General features: G+C 37.4%; 1 protein-coding gene across 2 annotated transcripts in view; it reads left to right on the forward strand.

Moving 5' to 3' along the window:
• Positions 1–11,921, forward strand: part of ACYP2 (acylphosphatase 2, muscle type) — a 208,959-nt gene that overhangs the window by 25,098 nt on the left and 171,940 nt on the right. Inside the window, exons 2-4 of one of the 2 annotated variants that reach the window (XM_011950580.1) lie at positions 3,850–3,866; positions 7,086–7,195; positions 7,285–7,395. In XM_011950580.1, coding sequence (XP_011805970.1) covers positions 3,850–3,866; positions 7,086–7,195; positions 7,285–7,395 — 238 coding nt within the window. The remainder of the gene's footprint in view (positions 1–3,849; positions 3,867–7,085; positions 7,196–7,284; positions 7,396–11,921) is intronic. The other variant, XM_011950581.1, reaches the window with a different exon arrangement.

Below are 11,921 nucleotides of genomic sequence, written 5' to 3' on the forward strand. Positions count from 1 at the left end.
ACACACCTGTAATCCAGCTACTCAGGAGGCTAAGGCAGGAGAATCGCTTAAACCCAGAAGGCAGAAGTTGCAGTGAGCCAAGATTGCGCCATTGCCCTCTAGCCTGGATGACAGGGTGAGACTCCATCTCAAAAAAAAAAAAATTGCTTGGAAAGCATGTGAAAACAGATTACTGGGCTCCACCTGAAGCATTTCTGTTCCTTGGAGCAGGGGCCCAAGAATTTTATTTTCTAAACAAAACTCAGGTGCTGCTGTTTCATGGACCACTCTTTAAACAGGAAAGAGATGGACCACATGTTTCTAATTTCTGCTTACTGCCATTGCATGTGCTTTCTCTTTTCATAACGCTCATATTTGGGCCTGTTAGTGGTTGAGGAACTCAGAGGGGATATACACAATACGGCGTAGACCAAAACTCTCAGTCTACTTACTTGGTCAGTGTCTTACTGTGTTCTGGGATCCCCTGACTCTTATGATAAAAAGACTGCACACTTTTGCCTGCACAGTGCAGCCTGTCTTCTCTCCTGTTTTCTGTCTCTCTTCTACATGGTCTGGTTGACGTGAAGTTTCTGGAATTTTCTGCTAATTCCTTTTATGTCTACTAGCTAATGTCTTTCTCTCCATCTATATAACAGATTGCCTTTCTGATTCTCTTTCAGATCAATACTTCCCACTCATGTTATCTCCACATTGAACATCTATCCTTTGAAATATTTTATAGCCTTATAAAAATTCCATTTGTGATACTCTCCTGTCTTTATTGCTTTGCTGCTTTTTTTCCTTCATATTTGTTGGATACCACAGTATACTACCATCAGAAAATTATCAATCTGCTTACAAGACTGCATAAAATATCTAATCCTTTCTTCTGTATCCTCTTAACCAGACTCAACTGCTTTATGTACAATTACCACCTCTTGGACTCTTCGGAGATTGATCCATCCCCTGTGACTTCCCAATGTGTTCTTTTATAATTATTTTTCAATTGAGATAGAATATAAATTCAGCAACATTCACCTTTTGTAGTGTACAATTGAATGAATTTTTTTTTTTTTTTTTTTCTTTTTGAGACGGAGTCTCGCTCTGTTGCCCAGGCTGGAGTGCAATAGCATGATCTTGGCTCACTGAAACCTCTGCCTCCTGGGTTCAAGAGATTCTCCTGTCTCAGCCTCCCAAGTAGCTAGGATTACAGGCACCCGCCATGATGTCCAGCTAATTTTTGTATTTTTGTAGAGATGGGATTTCACCATATTGGTCAGGCTGGTTTTGAATTCCTGACCTCAGGTGATCCACCTGCCTTGGCTGTGGAATTTTCTGCTAATTCCTTTTATATCTACTAGCTAATGTCTAGTAATCTTTGGGATTACTAGCTAATCCCAAAGTGCTGGGATTACAGGTGTGAGCCACCACGCCTGGCCCAGTGAATTTTTAACAAATGCATACAGTCATGTAATCCTCACCACAATTGAGATATAGAACAGTCCCATCACCCTGAATTTCTTCACCCCCCATTGTGGCACTCTCCCCTCTACTCCTGGCCCTTGGCAACTGACAATCAGTTTTCTGTCATTATAGTTTTGCCTTTTCCAGAAAGTGGAATTACATAGTATGTGTGAGTCTGGCCTCTCTTACTTAGCATAATGCATTTGTGATTCATACATGTTGTTGCTTGTATCCATGGTTCATTCCTTTTTATTGCTGCAGCTGCATGGTATTCCATTGTGTGGATCTACCACAGTCTTTTATCCATTCCCAGTGTTTTTTTAATTGCTATGCCCTTTCCTCTGAACTTAAGTGTTTTTTTTTTTTTCTCTCTGTCATTTGGCTTCTTGAGTACTGAAAAGTAAATTTCCAAATTTACCATGTGTTCTAGGTAGAAATAAAAACTAAGTTGCAATAGGTACTAACAAGCTCTGAATTTCTGCACCTGATACATTCCTGATGTTTCTTTACATAGGCCTATTTTAGCCAACTCTCAAGTAGGAGCTGAGATGTGGGGCATATCTATCCCAAAGAAGCCTGTTCTAATTCATCCTTTTGGATCAAGAGTTTTCCAACTTGCAATTTGAAGGACTGACTTGAGATCTGTTATTTAGGGTCATTGCTGCAATTCCCAGGAGAGATGTAAGAAGGCCTTCCCTTTCCCTCAAGGGGTCCCATATCATAAATACATATCCCTGATAATTTGGAACCAGCTTGCCTCTTGTGTCACCCCCACTCTAGGGCCCAGTTCTCTGTGTATCAATGTTTGGTTCCAAACAACCCAAAGTATGAAGTCCCATAGTATTCTTGACCTCTGTCTGAGATGAGACTCTCATAGTTTTGCAGGCTGGGTAAGCAAAGTATAAGATACCATCATAGTTGGCCAGTATAGAACAGCTTATTATGGTCTACATAGGGAAAACATAACCAAGACCAACAATACTTCTCAACCTACATGGTTCAAAGTATGAACATAATGTAATCTACACTATAGAGATTCTAAGAATCATTTTCATTTCAGCAAGTTTCCATTAGTACTGAGGCTTCAGAGCCAGGGACAGTGGCTCATGCCTGGAGTCCCAGCTACTCAGGAGGCAAGGCAGGAGGATCCCTTGAGCCCAGGAGTTCGAGGGGGCAGTGAGCTATGATTGCCCCACTGTGTTCCCGCCTGTGCGCAGAGCAAGACCCTGTCTCTAAAATAAATAAGTAAATAAATAAATAAAAGAACTGAGGCTTCAGAAGCCAAGTTATGGTCAAGCGTATCATTTCCTTATATGTTTCATTGGTTCTGTAACTAGCAATAAAATATACAAATGTTTTATTACATTTAAATTTGTATTTAGTCCTTACATTTTAAGAAGGTATCTTAAAAGTTGAGGACAGCTAAATTTTATGCCAAGTATACTCAACTGTACCTGTAATAAGTATTTTGTTTTATTTAGCATTTAAAAATAGAGTGAATATGTGCTTCAGCATTTTATTTATTTGGATTCAGAATATTACTGTTTTTCTCCAAAAAGTCTTCCTTTTCTCATTTCGTTTTAAAAGAAACTAATTTTCAAAAACACTTTCTAAATACATTCAGATATTAAACATTTTACTTATTTCATTTACTTACCACATAATAAATACAGGGGTTCGCCCTTGTTCTCGGATCGGGATGCAGTCCAAGAACCCCAGTAGATGCCTGAAACTGCGGATCGTGTAGAACCCTGGATATTCTAAGCATTTATCATACACTGTGGCCATAACTTTTACAGTTTGAGGTGTAACAGCAAAACTAGCACAAATTTCTTTTTCCTTCTTCTCAGTTTCACGGACAGAAGATTGCTTTACTTTAGATCTTAGCAGCGTCAGCATACAATGTTTTTCTTTCCTTATCAAGTCGAGAACTTTCACCTTTTCACTTAAAGAAAGCACATGATGGTTTCTCTTTGGCACATTTGCCAGCATCACTACTCTTGTGTTTTGGGGGTCATCATTAAGTAAAATAAGGGTTACTTGAACATGAGCACTGCAGTACCACCAAGTCAGTAGATCTGATAACCAAGAGGGCTACCTAGTAACCAACGGGCAGGGAGTGTCTACAGTGTGGCTCTGCTGGACAAAGGGATAATTCATGGGTGGGACAGCATGAGATTTCACTATGCTACTTAGAAAGGCATTCAATTTAAAACTTATGAATTGTTTATTTCTGGAATGTTAAATGTAATATTATAGGACCGCAGTTGACTGAGGGTTAAGTGAAACTGCAGAAGGTGAAACCAAGGATAAATGGGGACCACCTAGATAAAAGTTAAGTCAGGAAATACATAACTTTTTAAAGGTGGACAAGCTGACAATTCTTTTTATCTTTCTTTTATACAGGTGTTTGCTTCAGAATGGTAAGTCAATACAGTCTTTATTATTTTGCCATTTTTTCCACTGTTATTCCCAATTACAGAGATAGGGCAGTTTTCTACTTGGCGCTAGTCTACTATTTACTCCCTGTCCTTGACAGCAAATGAAGAAATATGTGTATTTCTTTGAAATTACTGATTGAGATTTTTATTAATGCTAAAAACATTGTACCCTTCTTAGTATTTACTTAACATTTTCTATATTCAAAAGTACCTGTCTTTGGGTGATTTTAATGAAACGCTTTGATTAGGTGTATTGAATACAAAGTATGGGATTTTCTACATCTTCTGGATGGAAGAAATCCTGTAGGCCAAGGTACATATGTCGCACTCTAAAACAAAACACGCTGATGTTGCATAATGAAGTGGTTCCCAGGATTTAGCAGATTAAGCTCCATGTTGCGTTTTAAAATGTATTTATCTTTTATTTATTTATTTAGTTTGGAGACAGAGTCTTGCTCTGTTGCCCAGTCTGGAGTACAGTGGTACGATTTCAGCTCACTGCAGCTTCCGCCTCCCGGGCTCAAGCGATTTTCCTGCCTCAGCCTCCCAAGTAGCTGGGATTGCAGGCACCTGCTACCACATCCAGCTACTTTTTTATTTTTAGTAGAGATGGCATTTCACCATGTTGGCCAGGCCAGTCTTGAACTCCTGGCCTTAAGTGATCCAGCCCCCTCAGCCTCCCGGAGTGCTGGAATTACAGGCATGAGCCACCATGCCCAGCTCAGCTAATTTTTTTTTTTTTTTTTTTTTTTAATTTTTGTAGAGACAGGGTTTCACCATGTTGCCTAGGCTGGTCTTGAACGCTTGACCTTGAGTGATTCACCCGCTTTGGCCTCCCAAAGTGCTGGGATTACAGGCATGGGCCACCATGCCTGGCTCCATGTTGCTTTTAAAATTTTAGCTTTTTAAAAGTACTCCTTTCCTACAAGTTAATTGCGGCATGCATTTTCACCTACTGTCTTAGCTGGGTCACTAGATTAGGTCTCTGGTTCCCAACCCCTGAGGGTTCCAATATTTTCCCATCGGTAAAGTCTCTATTATGAGGCAGCCCCATCCCCCAAAATTCAGATTGTCTCCCTTTTCATTATTATCTAGTAAGAAAGTGACTTATTTTCAGGGCCACCTCTTACATCAGTCTTAGCTGTTAGTATTTTGATTTATGTTGTTTCATACAGCTGGGGATGTGGAGTGTAAAGATCTTGATCACCCTGGCCTCCATACAGGAGAAGAGTATGTTTTTGAAAAGTTCTAAGGCCAGGTGCAGTGGCTCATGCCTGTAATCCTAGCACTTTGGGAGGCCGAGGCAGGTGGATCACCTGAGGTCAGGAGTTCAAGACCAGCCTGGCCAACATGGTGAAACCCTGTCTCTACTAAAAATATAAAAATTAGCTGGGCGTGCTGGCACATGCCTGTAATCCCAGCTACTTGGGAGGCTGAGGCAGGAGAATCGCTTGAACTTGGGAGGCAAAGGTTTCAGTGAGCCAAAATGGCACCACTGCACTCCAGCCTGGACGACAAGAGTGAAATTCCATCTCAAAAGAAAAAAATAGTTCTAGTAGACTGGATCAATAGGAATTTTAGTATGATGTAGTTAAAATAATTCAAAATCAAAATGTTGCTACTTACATAGCATAACTGAATTTGGATCTAGAAAAAGGAAATTTAAAAAGACTATTAATAATAATAGGAAAGAGAAATCTACCCATAGACAATTATAACATTTCTCTGCCAAGTCCACAGCCAACAGAAAATATCGGAATCTTTTAGTCTTATAATAACTCCGTAAACCAGCATGTTTATGCTAGTGTTCTTGCTAGTTTAACTTTCTTTCTTTTTTTAAAAAAATTATTTTAGGTTCAGGGGTACATGTATAGGTTTGTTATGTAGGTAAACTTGTGTCATGGGGGTTTATTATACAGAGTATTTCATGACCCAGGTACTAAGCCTAGTACCCAATACTTTTTTTTTTCTGCTCCTCTCCCTCCTCCCACTTTCTATCTTCAGGTAGGCCCCAGTGTCTGTTGTTCCCCTCTTTGTGTCCACGTGTTCTCATAATTTAGCTCCCACCTATGTGTGAGAACATGCAGTATTTTGTTTTCTATTCCTGTGTTAGTTTGCTGAAGATAATGGCCTCCTGCTCCATTTATGTTCCTGCAAAGGACACAATCTCGTTCTTTTTTATGGCTGCATGGTATTCCATGGTGTATATGTACCTCATTTTCTTTATCAAGTCTACCATTGATGGGCATTTAGGTAGATTCCATGTCTTGGCTATTGTGAATAGTGCTGCAGTGAACATATGTGTGCATGTGTCTTTATGATGAAACAATTTATATTCTTTTGAGTATATACCCAATAATGGGATAGCTGGATCGAATGGTAGTTCTGTTTTTAGCTATTTGAGGAATTGCCACACTGCTTTCCACAGTGTTTGGACCAATTTGCACTCCCACCAACAGTTTGTAAGCATTCCCTTTTCTCTGCAACCTGGCCAGCATCTGTTATTTTTTGGCTTTTTAATAATCGCCATTCTGACTGGTGTGAGATGGTATCTCATTGTGGTTTTGATTTGCATTTCTCTAATGATCAGTGATACTGAGCTTTTTTTCATATGCTTCTTGGCCACACATATGTCTACTTTTGAGAAGTGTCTGTTCGTGTCCTTGCCTACTTTTTTAATGGGGTTGTTTATAATTTTCTTATTAAAATGATTTTTCCTCATTTTTACTGGAAATTTCAAAGTGTTTTAGTCTCTATTTCTGCTTATCAATACTCTGTGCCGATCATAATTGTATATATTTTTCTCAGTGATTGAGAATCTTGGATCGATTATCATTTGGAACCCAAGTTAACGATGTGATTTAGTGTTAGCAGTCATAAGGGCAATGCAGCTAAATTTTATGTATCCAAAAACACATCATAGAAACTGTTACTGAAGTAATTCTCACTCTAAGCATATTTTTTCATAATGTTTTTATCAAAGTGGAATTGTTTTTACTGAAAGTGGAATTTAACAAAAGATACCATTTATGTGAAGGTTCTTTTATAAATAGAGGTGTTACTGTAGGTCATCTATACAATTGTTGGCATAGACTACAAAAAATGATTATTAGGTTAGCATTTTTTGGATATTAGAATCAAGTATGTTATGAATTCAGACTTTTGATGCTGCACTTTCTTCCTGTTTTTTCCTGAAACCAGTATACCGAAGATGAAGCTAGGAAAATAGGAGTGGTTGGCTGGGTGAAGAATACCAGCAAAGGCACCGTGACAGGCCAAGTGCAGGGGCCAGAAGACAAAGTCAATTCCATGTGAGTAGTAAAATTAATAACATGTACATGAACTTTGTGAGGTTGCTCTTTTTTAGTTTTTTAAGACTTGGTCTTGCTCTGTCGCCCAGGCTGGAGTGCAGTGGCACGATCTCGGCTCACTACAACCTCTGCCCAGTACAACCTCTGCCTTCCAGGCTCAGATCCCCCCGACTCAGCCTCCCAAGTAGCTGGGACTACAGGTGTGAGCCACCATGCCTGAACTTATGAGGCTATTTTAATGTTTCATTGAGCAGTAAGAGTAGTATTGATGGACCAGATTTTGTTTGTAGACTTATAATCAAACTAATATGTTTGTAGGCAGGCCTGTGAAGAAATTCTCAGAGTTGGGAGTAGCATTTCTGTGTTTAGGAATGGACTTCCAACTTGGACTGGCCTGGAGAAGAGTTGTGGCTTCACTCTCCAATCTGTATGTCCTGTTGCAACTCCTCCAGCGTTGTGGAGATGTCCAGGGCCTAAGCAGTTCTCAATTGAAGTGTTGTGACAGATGCACAGTGCCTTGGGATGGTTCGTGAAGTTCTTAGGGTAGCGTTTCAGGCAAAAAGATTGCCATCTCCTTTTTATTGTTAAGTGTCTTGTTTATCTAATTGTAATTTTATTTTTCCTGCCAATGAGAATGTGTTTAATGAGCTGGATGGTTACCAAACTATGAATCCTGGAAGTCCAAAAGAGGCCGGATTCAGGAATATGGGGAAAAATGCCTTGTGTACACGATGTCATTTTCAAAAGCCTTGTGTTTTCAGCTTCATAATTTCCGCTGCTCTCTGTAGTCTTTTTTTTAAAAAATTAAAAAATAGCTAACATTTATTGGGCATTTACATGTTAGGCAATGTGCTAAGCACCTGACATGAATTATCTCAATCTTCACAACAGATCTTATGAGGTAGGTACTAAGTAACACTCAATTTATTTTATTGTTTGCAATTTATCTTTGTTTTCATTACTTAATATTTTTAGATTTCCAAAGCAATAGTTTTTTGCTTATTGTAGTAAGTGAAGTAACGTAACAATGAGATGTATAAAGGTAAAACTTGTAATGTGTACTTTTCTATTTCCCTCCCCTTTATTAACCTGTGACAAGGAATACTTTCCACAGCTTTCTCTTTCACTTAAAAATAGTTAAGTATGCATTTATAATTAAGGTTTTGCTGATTTTTACTGAAATGGAATACCTTATGCATATTTTTCCATAGTTTGTATTTTCATTTTCTGGACATTCCAGTAAACAGTAAATATATAATTAATCAACTCCTTATTTTTCTAATTTTTAGGTACATACTTGTGTTTGTGTGTAAAACTACACCTCAAATTGAAAAGTGGGGTCCAAAAATTCAGTTTGATAAACTGTGGGGTGACTGTTAATGAAAAACAATATTTTTAAGTAGAATCGTCACAAAATGTACAAGAAATTTTGGGCCTTCCGTTGTACAGAACTGATAGTTCAATGGAAGAGAAAATGCCAAATGATTGTAAGGAAGTTTTAAAGTAGGGACTATGTCCCATGACAGGAGGGAGCCTAGAAAAAAATAATAACATAGTTTTTAAAAACTGGGGACTATGTGGAAGATAGAAGCTCATACCAATCATGTTATATTCCTAATCCACATTGTAGAGGGTCATTGATTAATTTGCTTAACATAAATGAAATCATTTCATACATTGTGCTCATGTTTTCTTTTCAACCCCTGCATTCTCCACCACCCTTCTTCAGTAACCTGTGTCAGCAAGCTAGTGTGTATTCTTCTGCTTGTCTCCATGTTCACATTCTCTCTCTCACACACACATGTGTGCACATGCACACATTTATGGGTTTTGTTCAATATTTGCTTTTTAAAAATGGGATCATGGTGTATTCCCTGCTCTGCATCTTACTTTATCACTCAAAGACACATCCAGGAAAATCCTTTCAAGTCAAACGGTAATCTCTAATTCATTCTTTTTATTGGCTGCTTAATATTCCACAATATATAGATTTATTATTACCTTATTGCTGGAAATTTATTTTTTTCTTACTTGTTTTTTGCAGTAAGAGCAATGCTGCAATAAACATTTTATTGGCGATTTTATTTTTATTGTATAGATTCCCAGGAGTGTGATTTGTTGGTTGAAGTGTCTGTATATTTTTAATGTAAACATATTTGTCAGACTGCTTTACAAAACAGCTGTAAACAATGTACATTATTTTCCTCCTCATCCTGTCAGCAATTGTTATTGTGCTCTCTAATTTTTCTTTTATCTGATTGGTTGTGGTGATTATTTTTTGCTATAATTTGCATTTCTCTAATGACTAGTTCGCTGGAGCCTCTTTATGCTTATGTCTGCGGATTTGTTCTCATGAACTCCCTTTTCACATCCTTTACCCATTTTTCTATCGAGTTGCTTGTCTCTTGCCCATTTTTAAAAGCTCTTTGTATATTGGTCATGGTTACTAACCCATTATCTGTTATCATTTTGCAGGTATTTTCCCAAGTCCATAACTTGCCTACAGTTTCATCTATGATTGCTTTGCAACATAAATTGTTTTTCACTTTTATTAAATCAAATATGGCTATTTTTTCTCTCTGGTTAAGAAACAGATTGTAAGTGTTGTCTCCCAGGTTTTCTTCTAACTTGATGCTCTATTTATTACGTGTAAGCATTTACTCCATCTGGAATTTGTTTTTTATTTATAAGATGAGATATTGGACCAACTATTTTCTACCAGATGAACAGCCAGTTGTCCCAGCACCACTTACTAAATAATCACTCTTTCCCCCATTGCATTGAAATACATTTTTGTTGTATGTTAAAATCTCATATAAACTGGGTTTTATTTTTGAATTCTCTACTCTGTTCCCTAATCTATTTCTCTGTTCCTACATCAGTATACCGTATTGATTTAATTATACTATCTCTACAGTATATTTCCTCTCACTGTTCTTTTTGATTCTTTTACTTTCTTTCTTGGGCATTTGTTTTCTCTCTAAACTTTAAGATACTTTTACTTATTTAACTGGAATTCTATTCTGTTTATTAAAAAAAACTTACATGATTGTCTCACATGTATGCTTTTGAGGTAAACTTTCTGTATTTATTTTTTTTTTGAGACAAGGGTCTTGTTCTGTCTCCCAGGCTGGAGTGCAGTGGTCTGATCTAGACTCACTGCAGCCTTGACCTCCTGGGCTCAAGTGATCTTCCCATCTCAACCTCCTGAGTGCACATGCTGGCTAATTTATATATATATAAATTTTTTTTTTTTGTACAGATAGTGTCTCACTATGTTGCTCAGGCTACTTTAGGACTCTTGGCTTCAAATGACCTTCCTGCCTCGGCCTCCCAAAGTGCTGGGATTACAAAAATAAACTTTATTTTTCAGAACAGTTTTATATTTACAGAAAAACTGTGAAGATAGTACAGACAGTTTCCATATACTCCCCACATAGTTTTCCTACTATTAACATTTTACATTAATATGATACATATGTTAACAATTAATGGACCAATATGGGTACATTAGTATTAACTAAAATCCCTACTTTATTTAGATTTCAATTGTTGCCTAATGTCCATCTTATGTTTTAGGATCCCATTATTGTATTTGCTTTTTAATTGAGCATTCTTGTGAAATTAAGAGAAGTGACATTTTGGCCAGGTGCAGTGGCTCGTGCCTGTAATCCCAGCACTTTGGGAGGCTGAGGCGGGCAGATCACTTGAGGCCAGGAGTTCAAGACCAGCCTGGCCAACATAGTGAAATCCTGTCTCTACAAAAAATACAAAAATTAGCCGGGGTTGGTGGCACACACCTATCGTCCAGGCTACTTGGGAGGCTGAGGCAGGAGAGTCGCTTGAGTCTGGGAGGCAGAGGTTGCAGTGAGCTGAGATTGCACCATCATACTCCAGTCTGGGCAACGGGAGTAGCCTGTCTCAAATAATTAAAAAAAAAAAAAAAGACAAGTGACATTTTTATGATATTAAATCTTCCCATTTAAGAACACACAGATGTTATTCCATTTGCTTAGATTTTAAGATTTATCCTTCAATAGGATTTTACGGTTTTCTTTTTATAGATTTTTATACTTTTCTTGCTGAGTTTATTTCTAAGTATCTTAATGACTTTTCACTATTGTGTATGGATTTCTTTCCCATTTATGTTTCTAGTTGGTCATGCTTAAATATGGAATATCTAATGACTTTTGTATATTAATTATATATCATAGTATTACCTTATCAAATATTCTTATTAATTCTATCAGTTTTTAAAAAGCTATAGTCTATTGGGTTTTTTAAAATATTGTTATGCAATTAGTAAAAATGGTGTATCTTTTTTTCACTGACTTTATTTGTCAGACCTGCCATGACAATGTTAAAGAATAATAGCAATAGCAGGCATGCCTGTTTGGTTTCTGATTTTATTTGAAATAGTTTTATTGTTTCACCTGGTAGAAATATTTTTGATGTTGATTTTAGGTAAATATACTTTATCACAATACATTTCACTCTTGTATTCCTTGAATTAAGCTTTGATTGGTTACAGTGTGTTATTGTTTTGAATTATTGCTGAATTGCCAAGTACTGCTTGCCAATATTTTATTTAGAACTTTTGTATATATATAAGTCACATAAGGTGTTTTTTTTTTTTTGATGGAGTCTCGCTTTGTTGCCCAGGCTGCAGTGCAATGGCATGATCTTGGCTTACTTCAACCTCTGCCTCCCAGGTTCAAGCAATTCT

This window comes from Colobus angolensis, unplaced genomic scaffold (genome assembly GCF_000951035.1).
Source record: "Colobus angolensis palliatus isolate OR3802 unplaced genomic scaffold, Cang.pa_1.0 Scaffold309, whole genome shotgun sequence".
In the NCBI taxonomy this organism is placed as follows: Eukaryota; Metazoa; Chordata; class Mammalia; order Primates; family Cercopithecidae; genus Colobus; species Colobus angolensis.